Here is a 20,272-nt window from a genome sequence, read left to right as displayed (position 1 = left end):
TTTCAAAATCTTCAGATAATTTCATAGTTCAAATATTCAAAATAACTTATCTCCATTTACATCAGGTGTGTTCAGGCAACCTCCTGTTATAAAATAAGCATAAAATAGACATCGTCATTAAGAACCCAATGTTATTTTGAAATAGGTGCCCTCTTATAAAATGACCCCCTAGGGAGTAATTTTCTAACTGAGCACATGCATAAATAGTATGTACATACTTTTCCCTGTGCGGGGACTGGCACATTTTCAAAATGGAAATAAGCACATACTTGTGTTTTATATATTACCCCAGGGAATTAATTAGCTTATCCTGACACCTGCTCTCATCCAAGCACAAATTTTCCAGATTACATTTATGAGTGTATATGTGTAGTTTAGAAAGAGTGAGCACAAATTGTAAACCTCTTCCCAGTCCAGTCCCGGGAATGCTTCTGCTCACTCTGGGTTAAGTACTTATACAAGCTGTGCACAAGTCACGCTATGCACATATCAGAGACAGAAGTTTTAAATGCCTATTTTCATGCGTGCTTTATGCACCGGGGATGGCTTTTAAAGTTGTCTTGTTAATTCTACTTCAGTAAAACACAGGCTGCTGAATTCTCAAATATGAGTCCAGATAAAGGAGAATAAAAAGAGCAGAAAGACTTGAGATTGGAGCCATTCGAACAGGAACCAGAGTCTGCTGCTGGTGACAAGCAGTAATTTACTTGTCACATCAGCCTCCTAAATTGTGAGAAGGGAAAGATCTTTCCAACTGATCGGTTCCTTGACCATACTAGGAGTTTAGTGCCTGTTTGGCACACTCTGTAAAACCTTCTGGGACTTGTAGCACTGTCTTATAATGTTAATCAGAATGGCAAACCTATAAGCATAGATAGTAGCTTTGAGGAAATGGTGAATTGGAAGTCATATGAGGGGAAAGGATTATTACCTAAACCTCCTGCCTCTTTCTTTCTAACTTCGAACTGGGAGGCTCTAGCCTAACTACTGATCACAAAGGACAGGTTGCTTTGGGGCTGGTTCTTATACTGATCTTACATAGGGAGTTAGCTCTAGATCAGAAAGGTGAGATACTACTTACTGTCTGGTGACTTTGTCCATTTGAAGCGCTTAGTAGATGTTAAATGTCGAGGGAAACAATACTTAGTTTAGCTAATTTGGAGAGCCCCTTGCCTCCTGGATATTTATCTACATCATTTTCCTCTCAGGAAATAAACATGCTTTATGGTGCTTATAATGCATAAACTAGGCCAAGATCCATCTAGTTGGGATTCCTAGCTGCTTATCAAAGTGGAAGTTTTGAAACCATTCAGTCCAATGGAAACAAGTGGCAACTGGCCCCATTTTTGGAACCACACATACTGTGGTACTTAGTAGCTTATCATATGCTTGTTCTATCTGGAAATTATACTTGCTGAGGTGATTAATTACAAATCTTAGAAGCAGAGAGGTTTAATACATACATGTTCCTCCTGTGGTATGAAACACACATATATATATAGAAACATGATGGCAGATAAAGGCCAAATTGCCCATCCAGTCTGCCCCTCCACAGTAACCATTATCTCTTCCTCTCTCTAACAGATCCCACTTGCCTATCCCATGCATTCTTGAATTCAGACACAGTCTCCCTCTCCACCACCTCTGCCGGGAAACTGTTCCATTCATCTACCACCCTTAGATTACTCCTGAGCCTATCACCTCTTAACTTCATCCTATGCCCTCTCATTCCAGAGCTTCCTTTCAAATGAAAGAGACTCAACTCATGTGCATTCACATCACATAGGTATTTAAACTTCTCCATCATATCTCCCCTCTCCCGACTTTCCTCCAAAGTGCCACAACACCCCCTTCCCCCCCCCCCAAAGAAGGAAATAGCTTTATCATATGCATGTTCTAGCCATGTGCTAACACAGAATGTTTTAACACTTAGGGCCCCTTGTTACAAAACCGTGGTAGCAATGCTGCTGCATCAGTTCATATGGGCTTTGTGCATTTATTGTGGCAGCATCGCTAACGTGGCTTTGTAAAAGTTCTATAATTTTTTACTCCTGATATCACTTTGAAACATAAATAATAAAACCCTTTGCTGTAAAAGGTAATAACTGTAGGTGTATGATTGGCATTGAAGTGATGACAATTTGTAGAGGAGGTGAGGCAGAAGTAGCCCATGATGACCTGCAAGTAATTGGCTTCCTCAGTCTAAGGAATTAGAAATTGGAATTATTTACATTGAAATACACATATAAACTAGGGGGATAATTTTATAACCAGACACCTAGACAGGAAAAGGAGATAGGCCCATATGTTGTGCCTATGGTATAAAATGCCTTCTTGAAAGCTCCAGGACAGACTTTCACCTCTTCTGAGGTAGATGCAAATGTCTATATGTATGTTTGATATTTTTTCTTAAAAATAGATGTGCTGATTCTGCCCTATGCAGCCCATACATACAGGTGGCATGTCGATGCAGAGCTGGGAATGCCCAGTCTATAATAGCATCTGGATGCAAGTTGGCATTGGGGTGCCTAAAATTTTCATGTACCCCAGCCATGGAGTTGGTGTAAATACGGCAAAGGCGTGTGTAACTTACCATGTTCTATAAGTCACATGTGTACATTGGAGACACGCCCATGTCCTGCCCCTCCCACATGCACTTACATGCTCTTCCACTTCTGCACACCCACATAGAACAGCATTTAAACTCATACATTACTGCAACGCCATCTACTTAAATCTATCAAAAAAAGTATTCTAAGACTCCAGCTAATCCAAAATACTGCAGCCAAACTGATCTTCTCAAAACGCAAGTCTGACCATGCCTCCCCACTCCTTGTCAAACTTCATTGGCTCCCAATAATCTCCAGAATCCATTTCAAATGTTCCTGCCTGGCTTTCAAGATCATTCACGGAATCCTGCCTCCTCTTATCCCACTGTCTTTCAACTCCTCCAGTCCTGACTCCTCCAGAACTGCCCAAAGGCTTAAACTAGCCTTCCCCTCTCCACGCGGCATCCACTATTCAGGCAAACTGGGAAAATCCCTTCTCTTCAAAATCACAGGTCTTTGGAACGACCTCACCACCCCGCTGCGGAACCTGAGCTCCCTTCAGTTATTCCGCAAACAACTGAAAACCTGGCTTTTCAGCAAATTGTAGCTCTATCCTTCCCCCCTTTCTCTCCCCCCTTCTACACATAAGTTCATGTAATCCTTTTTCTTCTTCTCTACCCACTATTTTAAGTTCTTGTAAACCGTGTCGAGTTCCATTCTCATGGAGATGATGCGGTATATAAACTTAAGGTTTAGATTAGATTAGATTAGATACATGCGTGAGTGGCATTTTCTCTGCATTTATGCCCACAAATATCGTAAAAGTAGGCACCACCTTTATGCACTTTTCCCTGGGCAGTTTAAGAACAGCCTACTTGAGCATGTAAAATACTACCGGTACTACTAATTTCTATAATCCTACTAGACATATGGAGCACTGAACATATATGCAGGTATTCTTTCTGTCCCTAGTGGACAATGGAAGGTTAAGAGATTTGCCCAGAGTCATATGGAGCTGCAGTGGGACTTGAACTTGGCTCTCCAGGGTCTTAGGCCACTGCACTAACTTAGGCTATTAAATGCTGTCCTATACCCTCAAATCCCTTGTAAAAATATCCACCTGTAGGCCTACATGTCCTGTGTGGCACCCAGAACCAGCCTCAATTTTGCAAATGCTCTGGCACAAACTCAGTGGGAAGCAAATACATCACAGCTTCACCCAAACCCCTTAGAAAGTATGCCTCTAGGGAATGCTGACATGCAGTCTGCTTAAAAATATATCCTATCTTTCTGTTTGCGTACTTTTTATGCACATGTACCTGTGTGCAGGTTTATAAGAGCCCTTTTTTGCATGTAAAGCATGTTGTACTCGTGGAAAAAAAATCCTAATAAAATTACTTCCTGTATGTATATAAACTTCAAATTGTCATTTTAAATAGTTAGTGGTTTCCATTAATTATAGTAAACTGGAATGCCAGGAGGCTGCCAAAAGACTACCCAGAGCTCTTTATTCCAGACTTTGCGGCATCAAGGGCACTTTTTAAATTCGTGATGCAGAAGTGGTAATATGACGAGTACAGTCATTGTGTCATAGGCAGCGTTTATAAACTTGACTATATATTAAACAGGTTATTGGTTTATTAAAAAGCAAAATCATGGCAGCCTCAAGTGTACATCTGATAATTAGGCTGTGTCAGAAACATGTTAGCTTCCCTGAGTATGTTATTTTAAAATCTGCATTAGTGAAATAAAAAACCTCCATTGTTGTGGCCAGACCAAATGTACCAAGCTTTCAGGTACGTTTGCATGCTTGCTGTCTTTTTGACAGGTACACACAGCCAGGAAAAAGACCTCAGTCTTCACGCCCTAGTGCATAAAACAGACGCGTCAACACTAACCGTCTGCACAGTACAAGGACAAAATGGGGGAAAGGCGGGAAGCTGAGAAAAGGGAGGCGGTTTTCTGTCAGACCGCATGACGTGCCATGGCTAAGCACTATGCAGAGAGGGCTTTGTGAGCTGTACTGAAGCAGCAGTTCGGTGTAGAATTAACAAAAGCACTATTGAGTGGAACTATTATTTTTACCCTATCGCTTCAGAAGGTCTTTAGGAGCCCTGTTCCAAAAGGTGAAACATTAACGGGTGACTCAGTGAATAGAGAGCTAAAGAGTCCCAGAAGTTTTCACGGGGCTGATCTCAGAGAGGTGGGGTTAGCACCTGAATCTGCTTTGGTCTATTTTAGAGTTAGTGCCAGTATTCATTAGACCATGCCAAAGGCATTGGAAAAACTTGTTCTTCCGAGGCAGGAGCAGCCAGCAGCTAGGAGTCTTTTAGACGAATGTTTTAATTAGATGTAAACAGCTGTTTTCACGGCTACAGAAATACAGTCCCTGAATGCCTTCAGATTTATATTGTTAAAAAAAAGAGTAAAATAACATTTGCAGTCAATTTTCTCTTTTTTTTTATTCCACTTCCACCTTTTTCCCTCCCCCGTCTATCCCTGTCCTTAACAAAACAAAACCCTGGTGGCCATTTTGTCGCTTTTATACCTTGTCAGGGAACAAAATGGTGAGGGCTGGTTAAAGGCCTCAGTGAGTCAGGAGAAGGGAAAGCCCCTGATCACCATCTCTGTCAGCATTACCAGCCAAAATGTGAGAGCAAAGAGGATTTACACAGGCCTGTACTGTCGGGAGCTGCAGTTCCTGAATTTACTTGACACTTTCTTTTTGATTCGGATTCAGGACACATGCCTTCTTTTTGCTATATGAATAGGAGAATATTTTATATATTTATAGATATATATCCAGTGACTTGATTGTCTGCTATGGAATCTTTATTTTTTTGTCAGTTTTAGAACACTGGGCATTATTTTTTAGTGTTAACATTAAAATGATGAGGACAGCAAGGTTCCTCTAGTCTGCCCAAAGTGTCCAATTTTTCTTATTCAACACATCATACTTGCTAAACCATCTTTCAGAAAGGACTCTATTGGCAAAAAGACAATAAAATATATCTTTTTACCCCACCACTTTCTCTTGTATATTTGACAGTAGTAAAAGAAATCCCTCTCACTATATCCACTCACCGAAACATCAGTGCTACATTAGATTAATGAATTTGTGGTATTTCAGGTACTTGTGATGTCACGAGAAGAAAGCAGTCATATTTAACTTATATCTTACCAAAAAGGCAAGGTAATGCAAAATCCGCCTTGTCTTGGTTTAAAATAAACATTTGTTGACAGGTTATTGTGTATAAAAGGTTTGACCGTTGATAACTTTTTTTACCCAACATTTTTATTACCTTAAAAATTTTATGTCATCGCTTATTCTATTCCTTCAAATTTTGAATGTAATTCTTGTTTTAGTTTGGATGTAATCCGCCTTGAACCGCAAGGTAATGGCGGAATAGAAATCACTAATGTAATGTTCTATGACCGTTGCCTTTTGCAGCCATAGCCAATAAGGTATGAATAAAATGGAGCACTGGTCAAAGGAATGGATCCACCTCAATCTTTTGGCCAAGGCCAAATGTAGTGTTAAACACTGGGGTCTTGTGCTATGATCTGAGATTGAATGTTGGGGGAGGGGGGGAGCAGGTAATATCTCACCCTTGACCTCACTGTGGTCATGATGACATAATGATCATTGCCAAAGCAGAATAAGTAAGCCTTAAAAAAAATGGTTGAAGATGTGAAACTGATATCATGCATATGCCTTAATCACAATAAAATTCTGACATTGTTCTACTTTAAGGGAAAAAAAAAAAAGACAGTGAAAGAGTGGCCAAGTCTTATTTTTTGAGAGTTTCCATGTTGGTGTTTTCTGTCCATGCTGAAAATGCATCTTAATTGAGATTTCAGACTCACGCTTGCTATTGAGGAAATAGACTTTTGCTTTCTTCATCTTTCCTCTCATCCATGGCTGTGCCCCTCCTGCCCCTGAGCTTCTTGCAGATGCCGGAGATTCTGAGGTGTTACTGCCATCTTACTGGGCAGCATTGGATGTTACCTCTGTTTCTAATACTGCCTGGTAATGATGATTATGGCACCTCACATACATCATGGAAGCCAAGACTGACACAGCTGTTCTACCCTATGGCAGCCATCTAGTAACAATATAGAAATAGAGCAGTCGTGTGTCCGCTGATTTCTGAACCTGCTGAGCATAGCGTAGAAAATTAAGTATCAGCCAAAAGACATATATAATTGTGGTGTCTTTTCTCATTTCCTCTGTTTTCTTAATGCTTTTGCTTATTTTGCACTATTTGTGTTTTCTTTTTTAGGAATGGTAATGAGGGGTAAATTTGCTTATATATTTTTTTTCTCATTAACTTCTCCCAGACTCTTCCTGCATCTTTTGTATGTATCTAAGAGGAAATAGTATATCCAGTGGCATAGTAAAGGGGGGAGGGGCAGGGGGTGGTCCACCCTGGGCAACATTTTGAGGAGGGCGCAGGCACCCATCCTCTCTGCCCCCCCCTCCCGCTCCTTCCCCACCTGCGTGTTGCTTCCCTTCCCCCGTTCCTCTGTAACGTTCCTGGCTATGAGTAGCAACCCTTAAGCTGCTGTTGTGCCAGCATCTGCTCTTCCTTTGATGTCACTTCCTGGACCTCTGCTAAGAAGTGACATCAGGGGAAGAGCCAGTACTGGCACAACAGCAGCTTGGGGGTTGCTGCTCGTAGCCAGGAACGTTACAGAGGAACGGGGGAAGGGAGGCAGTGCACGCGCAGCAGGAGGGGGTGGGGAAGGAGCATGTGGATGGGGGGGAGTGAAGAAGAGGGCAGCAAGGAGTGCCTCTCACCCTTGCTACACTACTGACTGTACTGCTAGTTGTGGGAGGGTCAGAAGCGAAACAAAACCCAATAGGGGCAAGGATAGGTGGGCTGTTTTTGCCCTTCCAAATATACTGCAGTAAAGTTTTGCAGTTACCATGCTGTAATTGTACATATTTGGAGGAGGGGGGCATACACATTGGTGGGCAGGGCAGAATTAACCAATAGGCCCAGTAAGCACGTGCCTAGGGCCCAAAATGGTCAGGGGGGCCCGATGAAGGAGGGCATCAACACTGTTTTTTCCAAACAGTGATGGGCCCCTCCAGTATTGATTGGCAACGTGGACCCCCTCCCCCCCGATCGGCAACACTGGTCCCCCCGATCAGCAATTCGCCCCCCCCCCCCCCATCGACGGAAAGTAAGACAAGCAATTAAAGCAGATACGAAAGGCAACGGGAACTGTAATTTTGCAAGCAGTGCTGTTTGCCCAAAGCTTCCCTCTGACGCAGCTTCCTGTTTCCGCCTGGGCACATGGTGGGGTGGGGCGGGGCAGGGGGGCCCAGTGTACTTGTGTGCCTAGAGGCCCTTGACGAATTAATCCTGCCCTGTTGGGGCTCACCAGGACTGTGGCATCCTGAGCCAACTTTTGCATTGGTGCCCCTACTCTTATTAACTGGTCTGTTCAGCTTAGAAAAGAGACGGCTGAGGGGAGATATGTTTGAATGGGTACAAGTGGGTCGATTTTTCACTGTCAAAAATTACAAAAACTAGGGGACACTTGAAGTTTCAGGGAAATACTTTTAAAACCAATAGGAGGAAATTTTTTGCCACACAGAGAATAGTTAATTAAGCTCTGGAACGCATTGCCAGAGGTTGTGGTAAGAGCGGATAGCGTAGCTAGTTTTAAGAAAGGTTTGGACAAATTCCTGGAGGAAAAGTCCATAGTCTATTATTGAAAAAGACATGGAGTAAGCCACTGCTTCCCCTGGTTTGGTAGCATGGAATATTGCTACTCCTTGGGTTTTGGCCAGGTACTAGTGACCTGGATTGGCCACCATGAGAATGAGCTACTGGGCTTGATGGACAACTGGTCTGACCCAGTAAGGTTATTGTTATGTTCTCTCCCTCCCCTCCCCCACCTATGATCTGGTCTCTCCCAAGTTTCCCCCTCCTGCTGGACCAGGTGAGGCACTGGAACAGGGCACTGATAATAAAGACTGACAGAATACCAGTAAATCAGACTGGGATTTTGGTGTCCTATATCACTGGCGCCCTGGACCTGGGCCTCACATGATCCATAGACTTAGTCGGCCCTGGGGCTCATGCTTGCACATGCAGAATGCTTAGGGTTGCCAATGTTTCTCTAGAAAAAAAAGAGGACTCCTGATCCCGCCCCATTCTGCCTCTAGCCCTGCCTAAACCTGCCCCCTTACCCCAAGAACCTCCCTGAGCTCGGGACCATGCACATGCACAGATATTGATGCGATGATGCCATGTGCATACGCACGTGCATTGCGTTGACATCTGTGCATGCACAGACACCTTCCAGACGCGGCCCTGAGGTCAGGGACTTCCAAAACCCAGACAAATTGCTGGGTTTTGGAAATCACTCCAAGCACCTGCACAGTCCTCTGAAAAGAGGACATGTCCGGGTTTTCCTGGACATCTGGTAATCCTAAGAATGCTATAATTTGCATGTGTCTCTGCAGTATTTAGTTGCTAACTCTTATACCAGCTCTGTGGTTGGCATAAGTGTTCACACCTAGATGTTAAGAATGCATATACCAGGTTAGGAAGGTAGGCACCTTTGTTCCGTTAGAGAATAGACTCATATCAAACATTCTGTTATAGAATTGCTTGTGTCTCATGCTGAGGTGGTATTAACTGTTAATTCAGCAGATAATGCAAAACGTCATCATTTGACAGAAGCAACTACCAGTTCACGTGGTGCTTGCCCTATTTGGGGCATATTAATAATAATAATAATTTATTTTGTATACCGCCATACCCAGGGAGTTCAAGGTGGTTCACAACAGATAGATGAATTACATACAGTGCGATTGAAAAAAAAAGAACATAACAAGGCAATTGTAGGGTCAAACTCGTTTACATTAACAATTTAGGTGAGGGAAGGGCTAAATACGGAGTACATACAGTGTGTGCTGTAATATAATACAATTGAGTTTAAGAGAAGGGGGGAACAAAGCATATTAGATGGAAAGGGGGGGAGCAACAATCTTAGAAGGGGGCGGGCGGAAAAGTAAAGGAAGAGGTGAGGAGCGTTGAGGAGGGGGGAAGGGGAGCGTTAAGGGTTTGGTCTGTTGCAAAGAAGGGTTTTAATCTGTTTTCTAATGTGCTTCACTCAAGGTGTATCACGAAGGTTGACCCCTGACACAGGCATTTTACTGAAACATAGCTATGTTGGATCCTTCATTAAAGGTTTGATGGTTACTCAAGTCTTGGAGGCTCTTGGGGCCAGATTCTATAAATGGCGCTGAGTGGCGCCTACATTCTAGGTGCTGCTGAGCGTGGTTGTCAATCAAAAAAATGATGCCTTTTATAGAATCATGCCTAGCGGCACCTAAGACTTAGGTGTCACTAGGCATCATAGACTTGTCGCTAGGTGTCCTAGACATAGGCGCCGCTTCATTAGGCCAGCTTTTCACTCGTCTAATTTGGCAGTGCCTATGTTGGACACCTAAGTCAACTACGCTAATTCTCCACCCATAACCACACCTACTTTTAAACATAGACTCGTTAGGTGTCCTTAGGTGTGAGAGGATGCCTCCACTTGGGCGTCGCCAGGTGTCCTAAGAGTTCGGCGTCAAACTCTTAAATTGATTAATTAATGGAGGGGTTTGATTGGCTGAAAACCAGCGTGGTCAAATAATACATCAGTTATACCAAATAAAAATTGGGTGTGGATCCCAAACTTAGGCATCACTAGGCAACTGCAATAGGGCGCCTAGCGGCACCTAATATAGGCACTGTTTATAAAATTCCCCAGTTGGTGCTTTGTTCTGGTTAACTTGATGCTTAGCACATGCTTATTCCCATACTAACTGCTTCAGGCACGTTATTAAAAGCCCTCCTAAATAGCAACTGAACATCCCTTTTAACAGTCCTAAATGCTTGGCAATAACTGATATTTGCCCCAAACTAAGCCAAATAGCTAACTCTGAAACAACTTCCTTCTGATCACTAAATCCTGATTGTGCAGATGCAAGGATCAACTAAGTACCAAACATCATTTAAACTGGCCTTCTAAATTTCAGTTTGAAAATGTTTGGTTGAAATAACTGTGTGGACAGGCTACGTACATGCCCCCCAATTCTTCCATATATTCCTCAGTTCTTAAGTCTGTCTCAGAGGAGATCAAAGAAAGAAATCTGACACAAAAGTGTGGTTAAATAGTCAAAGCTTTGAGGAGTAAGTCTCCTCAAAGCTTTGACTATTTAACCACACTTTTGTGTCAGATTTCTTTCTTTGATCTCCTCTGAGATAGACTTAAGAACTGAGGAATATATAGAAGAATTGTGTGTGTGTGTGTGTGTGGGGGGGGGGGGGGCATGTACGTAGCCTGTCCACATAGTTATTTCAACCAAACAAAAGCATTTTTTGCATTATTTGTCAGAGCTTTTGTCCTGCATCATCCGTCATCCCCCTCAAAATATGTTTGAGCTCTGAATGAAATAATTTTTGCTGAACAAAAGAGAGTTGATTTTTCCTGGCTGCATCACATGGACAGGAAAAGTTGTGGGAGGTTTGGATTTGTTTGGGCTTTTTTTTTTTTTGGGTAGGGGGGAGACTGAATCGGACATGGAAAGAAGCTTTGGACCTTGTCTCTTCCTTTCTTCACATAGTACAGGAAGGTTTGTAGCTATGTTTGAAGCTGTAGGATGTAACAGATATAGTGTAAATAATAATTTGAAAGGATATCACTGAGTTGCCATTATTACTAAAAAGGAAAAAATACATCTACCTGACACCCATGGACTTCCAGACATGTATTACTGTACACCTGGCAGGTGTTAAGACATACAAAACACACATATACTTGGTCTTGAATTCTATACCCGTTAATTAGATAAACAGTGGGGTTATACTTAGGAAATACATGAACTTATCTAGTTTCCATCATTGTAGCGCAAGATTTCAAATGATTAGGGTCTGTCTTCTTTCAAAAACTAGAACTCTTGGTTAATGCTCTCTATAATAATGTCTTGATAAATCTTAACCAATTGTTAGTCTATAATAATGTACCATAAACCAAAAGGGACTCTTTCATGTGATGCTGATCAACTGCTTTTATTCCTTTCTGGATGAAAATGGAAAAGTAAAATTAGTTAGCATTTCTTCCTTCATAGGCTTTTTGGATTCCTGAATGTTTCAAGTCATAGTGTAGCAACCAAACGAAAGGAGGCAAATGAGATGTCAAAAAAATCAACCAAACAGGTCTATAAAGTCTATGACATAATGTCCATCTTGATAAAAGGATCTCTTAGAGTATCCCAAGTCTATAACAAAAGCTCAATCTTAGTAAAAAAGATCTCCTAGATTGTCCCATCTAGGATCCCAGTTTTGGCATCAGTAGATGCCTTCAGGGGATGAGAAACACTGCCATAGATGATTAAAGCACAAATAGTCAAGCGGTAGATGTATAAACTGTCTGAGTGCGGGACAGCGTCTTCAGAGTCAAAAGTACGCCAGATGTGTTTCTCATCCCCTGAAGAAGGCATCTACAGATGCCGAAACTGGAATCCTAGTTGAGACAATGTAGGAGATCTTTTTACCAAGATTGACCTTTTCTTATAGACTTGGGATAAGAGATCCTTTTACCAAGATGGACATTATGTCATAGACTTTTTAGACCTTATGTGATTTTTTTTTATCATTTGCATTAATAAAGTAACTGTTTGGTTGATTTTTTTGACATCATTGATTTTTTGACAATATTTGGTTGCTTTGTTATATTTTGAGGCAAATTTCTTCTTTCTCCTTCTTGTTCAAGTCATAGTGCAACATATTTAAACCAGAGTGATTTGGTGCAGGTCATTAACAGATGACAGACAGCAGGAACAAGTGATAGTGAAATAGATTCTTCCCCACAAAACAAGATGTCTTTAACTATTCACACTTTCTTTTCCTTTGTTGACTTCTGCCTGGTTAAATCTGCACTTTTGCTAACACACTCTTTTTTCCTGAATTTCAGGGTTCCTTCTGCTTCCATATAGTGGTGAGATCGCTTTCTTGGGACCCGACATGTGTAAGATGTCAGAGCAGTCATGAAGTAGTTTTGGTAAAGACTTGGGGCAATTGTGGTGAAGTGACCATGGCCTGAGAGGTGTTATGGCCATTCTGCTACTCGCTGGACAGAGCATGGTCCTCTGTGGGCATCTTACTAGACAGTGCTGGATTTTTAAAAAGTACTCTAACACTGTCTGGTAACGATGTTCAAAGAGTGAACCAAACCACACCGTGCATCAGAGGAACCAATGCAAGGCCCTGGGCCCACATTGAAATGTGAAGATTGAAACACTTGCACAGGATTTACATGCTGAAATGAGAGGCTCACAAACAATGGTATAAACCAAATCAGACTTTTAATGCACCACTATACTATTAACATAAGAAATACATTATACTGCTCCATACCTTGAACATCAGCCTGGTATACCAAATCCATTAAAAACCTAGATGGGAATCCCAGGCTATATAATATGTCACTTACCATAGGACAGGTGTTCTCAACCCAGTCCTTGGGTTGAGGTCAGGTTTTCAGGATATCCACAATGGATATGCAAATCTATTCCATCCATACTAATGGTGGGTATCCTGAAAACCTGACTGACAGTGTGTGACTGTAGAATGGATTGAGCACTACTGCCATAGGAATACTATGTGATGGAGTACAGTAAGCAAATTATCAGTAAAATTATAGGACTATAGGATTTTCATGGGGATATAGGGGTGAGAATATAGCTTGTATCTTACACTACGAGCAGTTCACACCAGAAATCTTGGGCCATATGAGAACTGACAAAGTATTAGAGAATCAGATAGTAAGGCATTGCTTTCCAAATTTGTAATTAGTATGGCTACATTTTTACACATAAAGGTTCATGTGACCTCAGAGGCCGATGAAAATAAAATAACAGAGCTCCTTGTCCCTCCCATTGTCTCCTCTTTTGCTTCCCCTAAAAGTATCATGGCAGCAGCGGTGACAGCAACAACGGCATTCAACACAGAGCCTTGTGCATCAGTGTGCACTCACACTCCAGTAAACTGCATGGGTTCTGGCCTAACAAGAAGCCCATACAGGAGGAAGAGGCACTGTAATTGTTCACTGCTTCTTAGGCCCTTGCCAAATGTTGATCATAATGGAGGTCCATAGGGAAAGGGAGCAGCCATGATTGTTTGAACCTCATCTACTGATGATGGGATCAACCCACAATTTAGGAACCACTGTGTTGAGGTTGAGGTTTATAATCCACATATTCAAGTCAAGTGAAAAGTACTGTTGAAAACTATTTGCTTCACTCATCTCTATAATATTCTAGTAAACTCATATTTCTTACTTACCCTGAGGTATGATTGGTTTTGTTTAGGAACTTCCAAGTCAAAGAAAGACTTCTTCAAATTGTAAGCATGTCTTGTAGGAACCATAACAACCCAGGTCAGCTGGACTCACAGGGTACGGTAACTGATACTTCTAAAGCAGTGGTAATACTAATAGCATGGGAACTCTTGTTCCTTCTGACGCTAATACTGTTCATAGGAATTATGGGTGATTTTCAAAGCCATTACAAAAGGCCTTTTACAAAATTCCCAGTCTATATGGATAAAGATGCGCGTGAGTGGCCTGTATCGACACAAGTTTATCTGCAATAGTCAAAGTGGTGCCTCAAATACAGTAAACACAGGGCAGAGGCAGGAAAAGGTTTCCATGCACATACTTTTTGCTGTTTCAAAACTATGCATATCAATTTTCCTAAAACTATTACCCCACACATTAGAAGAGGTAAACCTGCAGGTAGTTTGGTAGCAGAATGACCTTTGAAAGTTTATTTAAAGTGTGAGGGTAATTGCCTTTAAATGTATGTAAGTTTTCACAAAATAGCCCCACATGTGTTAATGTTAACCCTGATACTCAGTGCGAAAAATAATCCGTAGATATTAAAAAAATAATAGCTATTTAAGTACTTTTGAAAGTTTGCATCTTCTCTGTTCACTTATATCATGGCTTTATTTCTGACAAGTTAATGGGGATCAGTTGACTACTCTAAAAATTGTACACAATGAAATCAAGGCCTAGAAAAGACTTACCGGTAGCTGGTTTTTCTCTAGCCCAGCCCAGCCCAGCCTTCATGCCCTTCAGCACATTACTGTAGCTTCTGTTTGCTAAGAGGGAGTGAGCCTGTTGCAGGGAAAGGCAACCAGATATTTTTTGTTTAATATGCAATCAAAAAGAAAAGGAACCGACCTCAGTTCCTGCTATGGTGGCTTCACAATGTTGTGCCAAGCCAGCCTTTACTCTTTGTAACTCCCTTCCCAAAACAGATTAGGATTTTTTTTTTTTTTTTTGCCTTGTTGATTCAGTAGGAGAAATAGAACAATTCATAGAGCATTTTGAACTGGGATAGCCATGGCCTTGAAAATACAAGGTGGTATATTTCCCCCTAATTTGTATGACCATAATGATTAGAAACATTTTTACTGCATTACCGGTGGTCTGTAGAAGGCATTTTGACTTTGTCAATTAAAGGAATTATTTTCTTTTGTAAGATTTATGTATGCTGTGAAAGGATAGTTAATTGTGCAACTTCATGACTAGAAAATTGAAGGTTTTTGGAAGCCTGAATTATCTTTGGGTTTCTATTGTTGATAACGTATTCTGGATACAGATGGGGAAGGAACTTCATTTTACAGTTGTACTATAATCAAAGGGGATGGGGGGGACAACTTTTCAGATTAGTTTTGCTGTTACAGATGAACTCCATATAGAAGATCTCAGGAAATGTACTGTAGTGAAAGGAGAGTAATCTGCAAAGTGGCTTTTAATGAGACTATGGATTTGAGCATGATTGACTGTAAGCCTAGGGCCCATATAGCACCTTCTGACTCCTGTAGCATCTGGGAAGCCAAGAGTGAATATAACCATTATGGAGACTCTTTTCAGAAAGCATACATAGCTGCAAGTACAGATCTTGTATCCAGTTTTCAAAGGGAAACTATGCAATTTGTACTTGTATGCAGACGGAAAACATTTTTTAAAACCAATGCACAGTTCCCCCTGATCTACAAGAATTGTTTTCCTTCTCCAATCTCAGGGATAGGTAGAGGGAGGGGTAGGTGGATGGGCAGGAGACAGAAAGGTGGCTTAAGAACATAAGGATTGCCGCTGCTGGGTCAGGCCAGTGGTCCATCGGGCCCAGCAGTCTGCTCACGCGGTGGCCCTTAGGTCAAAGACCAGTGTCCTATTTGAGTATAGCCTTACCTACGCATGTTCTGGTTCAGCAGGAACTTAGCTAACCCTTTCTTGAATCCCTGGAGGGTGCTTTCCCCTATAACAGCCTCGGGATCTGATATTTATCAACATGTGCTTATTTCTGATCTGAAGAAGAAGGGTTACCTTCGAAAATTCATCATAAAATGCATTGAGTTAGTCCAATAAAAAAGGTATCACCTTATTTCCTTTGCTTTTTTGTTTTGTTTCTTTATACTACCTTGGAAAGTGGACTAACACGGCCACCACGCCATTTCCTTCGCCAATCTAAACAGGACCCTGGAATACTTCCTTGTTACAGCTAGTAGGAAGGTATCAAATGCCCTAGCCAAACTTTCAGACTTGCAACCCCCTTCTCCACCCATAATCTTTTCTGTCTCTAAGCCTCACTTGAAATTTTCATAACTAATCATAATTATCATGATTAGCCCAAAATCACCCATCCTGGAACAAACATTTGAAACAAAGTACATATGTACATATGTAATGAGGACAAGTTCCAAACCTTTTACCTGAATAAATGGGTCATTTATAAATTGCCCACCCTTCTTGTGGGTTAAAGTATGTGGGGATGGTGCTTTGAACCGTCTAGCTATTGGGGACTGTTGTTTTACTGTAACTGCTGCTGCTGGCCCTGTTCCTCCCCTGCCTCAAGAAGCTGCTCCTCTAGGTGACTGCCGAGCTTGTTTAATAGCTAAAATGGCCCTTCTCCTTGTAATTCAGCTAAAAGAACCAGGACGTTGAAAGACCACGTGTAAATTTAGTCAGATTTTGAAGAGTTTTCAGTTAGGCCAGTGCACCTATGAAAGTGGCTTTGAAAATGTCCCCTGCCAAGGGATATTTAAGAAAAGCTGATGTCAGAGTTAAACGCAGGCTTTTTTGTCTTTGGCAAAATTCTTCTTAACGTTCATGCCTAAAAGTGAGTAGTTTCCGCAAGGCTAAGCATTAACACTGAGCTTCAGACCTGAGTCAACAGGAGATCAGAAAAGTAAATGAGATAAATAGAATGAGCTTTAATAAATGATTGAGTTATGTAGTTCTGGGCAAATTTTAGTCCTGTATCTTTAACAACACATCTTACATCTTCTACAAAATGCATTGGGCAAGATTCATTTATAGGGCTTCAATCTAGAGAAACTAATAAGACTTTTTATTTGTTGAATTGAAGCAACTATGTACTTTTTTTTCATAAATGAAATCACTTCTTTTGCATAAATATGTCTTCCAGTGATTGGTTTCGACTGCCTGTTGACTGATGTCTTACCAGGCATGGTTAGATCTGGCTATTTCGTCTAATACTGTCTGGTAATGCCGTTGATCACACTGGCAAAATCCTCGACTTGATCGTAAACTGGGAGAGCTTGTTGCATACTTGGTGGTTATTCCTGGAAGAGAGTAGGAGGGAGCCAGCTCAGATGGAGCTTTGGGCCTGGCCTTGGAGTTTGGGTATATACTAAAAGACCATTCCGGTGCTCTGGCTCAAAGTTCATCTTTATTATACTGGTCTGTGAGCCTACAGAGATATAAAGGCCTGATAAGACAAATCTGTAAAACTTATGGCTGTCACACACTAGAGTCAAAAAGAACTGTGCATAGATCAAGCACTGATTTCATTACAAGTAACTGAAGAATCAAAGTTTAAATAAATTTTGTTTCTGCTGCTTAAATACAGTGGTGCCTCACACAACGAACTTAATTCGTTCCAGGAGCAAGTTTGTTATGCGAAAAGTTCGTTATGTGAAACGCGTTTTCCCATAACAATACATGTTAAAAAAAATAATTCGTTCTGCAGCATAAAATATGCTAAGATGACATAAAAAAAGATAAATTTGTCAAAATGGTGAAAATGGTGGTCTTGCTGAGGCCAAACTCTTTGACGAGGTCACACTGTTTGACCCCACATTCACTCCTTCTAATTATTTCCCGCTTCATTTCAACAGAAATCACCTTCCTGCTTTTTTTAGAAGCCATGATATATAAAAAATATTGAGTTTATCTTAAAAGGACGACTGCCGTGATACGTGCGTGCGTGCGTGCGTGCGTGATTTAATTCGTAATGAAGAACGATTGCCGCGATACGTACTTAAGTTAAGCGCAGTGACTAACGACTGCCTGCAGTGCCTGCGCGGAAGGATGCAATACATCGGCAGCGATCGTGGAAGCTCGGGCGACTTCGTTGTGTGAAACGAAGTTCGTTGTAGGAATCATGACATGAAGTTCGTTGTGTGCAGCGTTCGCTGTGCGAGGCGTTCTTTATGTGAGGCACCACTGTACATCTTAAAGACAAGTCAGATCCACTAAAGTATTATTATGACATTACCTGCATCTGTTTTTCTCTCTTTGTCTCACTCTCATATTTTCATGCTATACTCTGAACCTGACCTCTGACTAACCGTGAACATTTACATATGTATCACAGTATTATGAACATATAAATATAGCAACAGTTACAAATGGAAAATAAACACGGCCTGATAGTCCAAAGGACTTATGTAGTCGGCAGTGGGTGCTGGCTGCTATGTTTTTTTTTTATTTCAAATTCCTCCTCTGAAATGTCTAACATTGAACCAACTAAAAATGTTTGTACTGGTGGGAAGATTGGGCTAAATTAACAGGGGTGTCAAAGTCCCTCCTCGAGGGCCGGAATCCAGTCGGGTTTTCAGGATTTCCCCAATGAATCTGCATGAGATCTATGTGCATGCACTGCTTTCAATGCATATTCATTGGGGAAATCCTGAAAACCCGACTGGAATACGGCTCTCGAGGACCGGAGTTCCCTATCCCTGCTCTAACGTGTCCATAGACCAGGGGTAGAGAACCCCGGTCCGCGAGCGCCGTATTCCAGTCGGGTTTTCAGGATTTCCCCAATGAATCTGCATGAGATCTATGTGCATGCACTGCTTTCAATGCATATTCATTGGGGAAATCCTGAAAACCCGACTGGAATACGGCTCTCGAGGACCGGAGTTCCCTATCCCTGCTCTAACGTGTCCATAGACCAGGGGTAGAGAACCCCGGTCCGCGAGAGCCGTATTCCAGTCGGGTTTTCAGGATTTCCCCAATGAATCTGCATGAGATCTATGTGCATGCACTGCTTTCAATGCATATTCATTGGGGAAATCCTGAAAACCCGACTGGAATACGGCTCTCGAGGACCGGAGTTCCCTATCCCTGCTCTAACGTGTCCATAGACCAGGGGTAGAGAACCCCGGTCCGCGAGAGCCGTATTCCAGTCGGGTTTTCAGGATTTCCCCAATGAATCTGCATGAGATCTATGTGCATGCACTGCTTTCAATGCATATTCATTGGGGAAATCCTGAAAACCCGACTGGAATACGGCTCTCGAGGACCGGAGTTCCCTATCCCTGCTCTAACGTGTCCATAGACCAGGGGTAGAGAACTCCGGTCCGCGAGAGCCGTATTCCAGTCGGGTTTTCAGGATTTCCCCAATGAATCTGCATGAGATCTATTTGCATGCACTGCTTTCAATGCATATTCATTGGGGAAATCCTGAAAACCCGACTGGAATACGGCTCTCGAGGACCAGAGTTCCCTATCCATGCTCTAACGCAGGGGTGTCAAAGTCCCTCCTCGAGGGCCGGAATCCAGTCGGGTTTTCAGGATTTCCCCAATGAATATGCATTGAAAGCAGTGCATGCAAATAGATCTCATGCAGATTCATTGGGGAAATCCTGAAAACCCGACTGGATTCCGGCCCTCGAGGACCGACTTTGACACCTGTGGGCTAAAAGCTTACACAGATGGTGCAGTATTCTGCCACTATCCGTGTAAGTCAGAGGTCTTCAAATCCAGTCCTCAAACTCAGCCTGGTTTTCAGGATTTCCACAATGAATACCTATGAAATCTGTTTTAGAGAATGACACGGAAAAAAATTGTCCCCGTCCCCACCAGCTTTTTCCCACCCTGTCCCCGTCCCCACGAGCTCAGTCCACATCCCTGCCCCATTCCCGCAAACCATCATCCCATCTGCACAAGCCTCGAATAGTTATGATTTTATACTGAACTTATTTTATTAAAGTATAAAAAGAAACAATATTCTGTACAAGTGTCATTTTATAACTCACAAATAATACAGAGCAAGGATCAATAAAATCCCTGTCTCCCCTCTCCTCCTCCTCCTCACAAATATCCCCTCCACTATTGAGAAAACTGAAATCAAATTGATACTACAGAATACTACATAGAAAAATCAAGCTACCAGAATGCTTCAGTCACACATGGCAGGAATAGTGTTAGGGGAGTGCAACTAGGGCAACTACCTCCTGGTCACAGAGAGAGCCCTAAGGCAGCTGGAAGCTAATGAAGCACAGCCTGGTCTTTGCTGTCTCCAGTTATTTCTAACACCAGCTCTAGCAAGATACATATTTCAAATCTGATATATTCTAATCACAAAATAGGATATAATTGTTTTTTTTTCTACTTTT

General features: G+C 41.9%; 1 protein-coding gene across 5 annotated transcripts in view; it reads left to right on the top strand.

Annotated features, from left to right (window-relative positions):
- TTLL10 (tubulin tyrosine ligase like 10) overlaps positions 1-20,272 on the top strand; it is a 351,255-nt gene that overhangs the window by 186,821 nt on the left and 144,162 nt on the right. For 3 of the 5 annotated variants that reach the window (XM_033921189.1, XM_033921192.1, XM_033921187.1), the window contains exon 2: positions 12,534-12,620. The exons of the other annotated variants lie outside the window; for them this stretch is intronic. In XM_033921189.1, the coding sequence (XP_033777080.1) occupies positions 12,534-12,620 (87 nt within the window). The remainder of the gene's footprint in view (positions 1-12,533; positions 12,621-20,272) is intronic. 5 annotated transcript variants of the gene reach the window in all.

Source organism: Geotrypetes seraphini, chromosome 15, assembly GCF_902459505.1.
Source record: "Geotrypetes seraphini chromosome 15, aGeoSer1.1, whole genome shotgun sequence".
Classification (NCBI taxonomy): Eukaryota; Metazoa; Chordata; class Amphibia; order Gymnophiona; family Dermophiidae; genus Geotrypetes; species Geotrypetes seraphini.
Note: the sequence above shows the minus strand (reverse complement) of the source record. Positions and strands in the feature narration are given on the sequence as shown.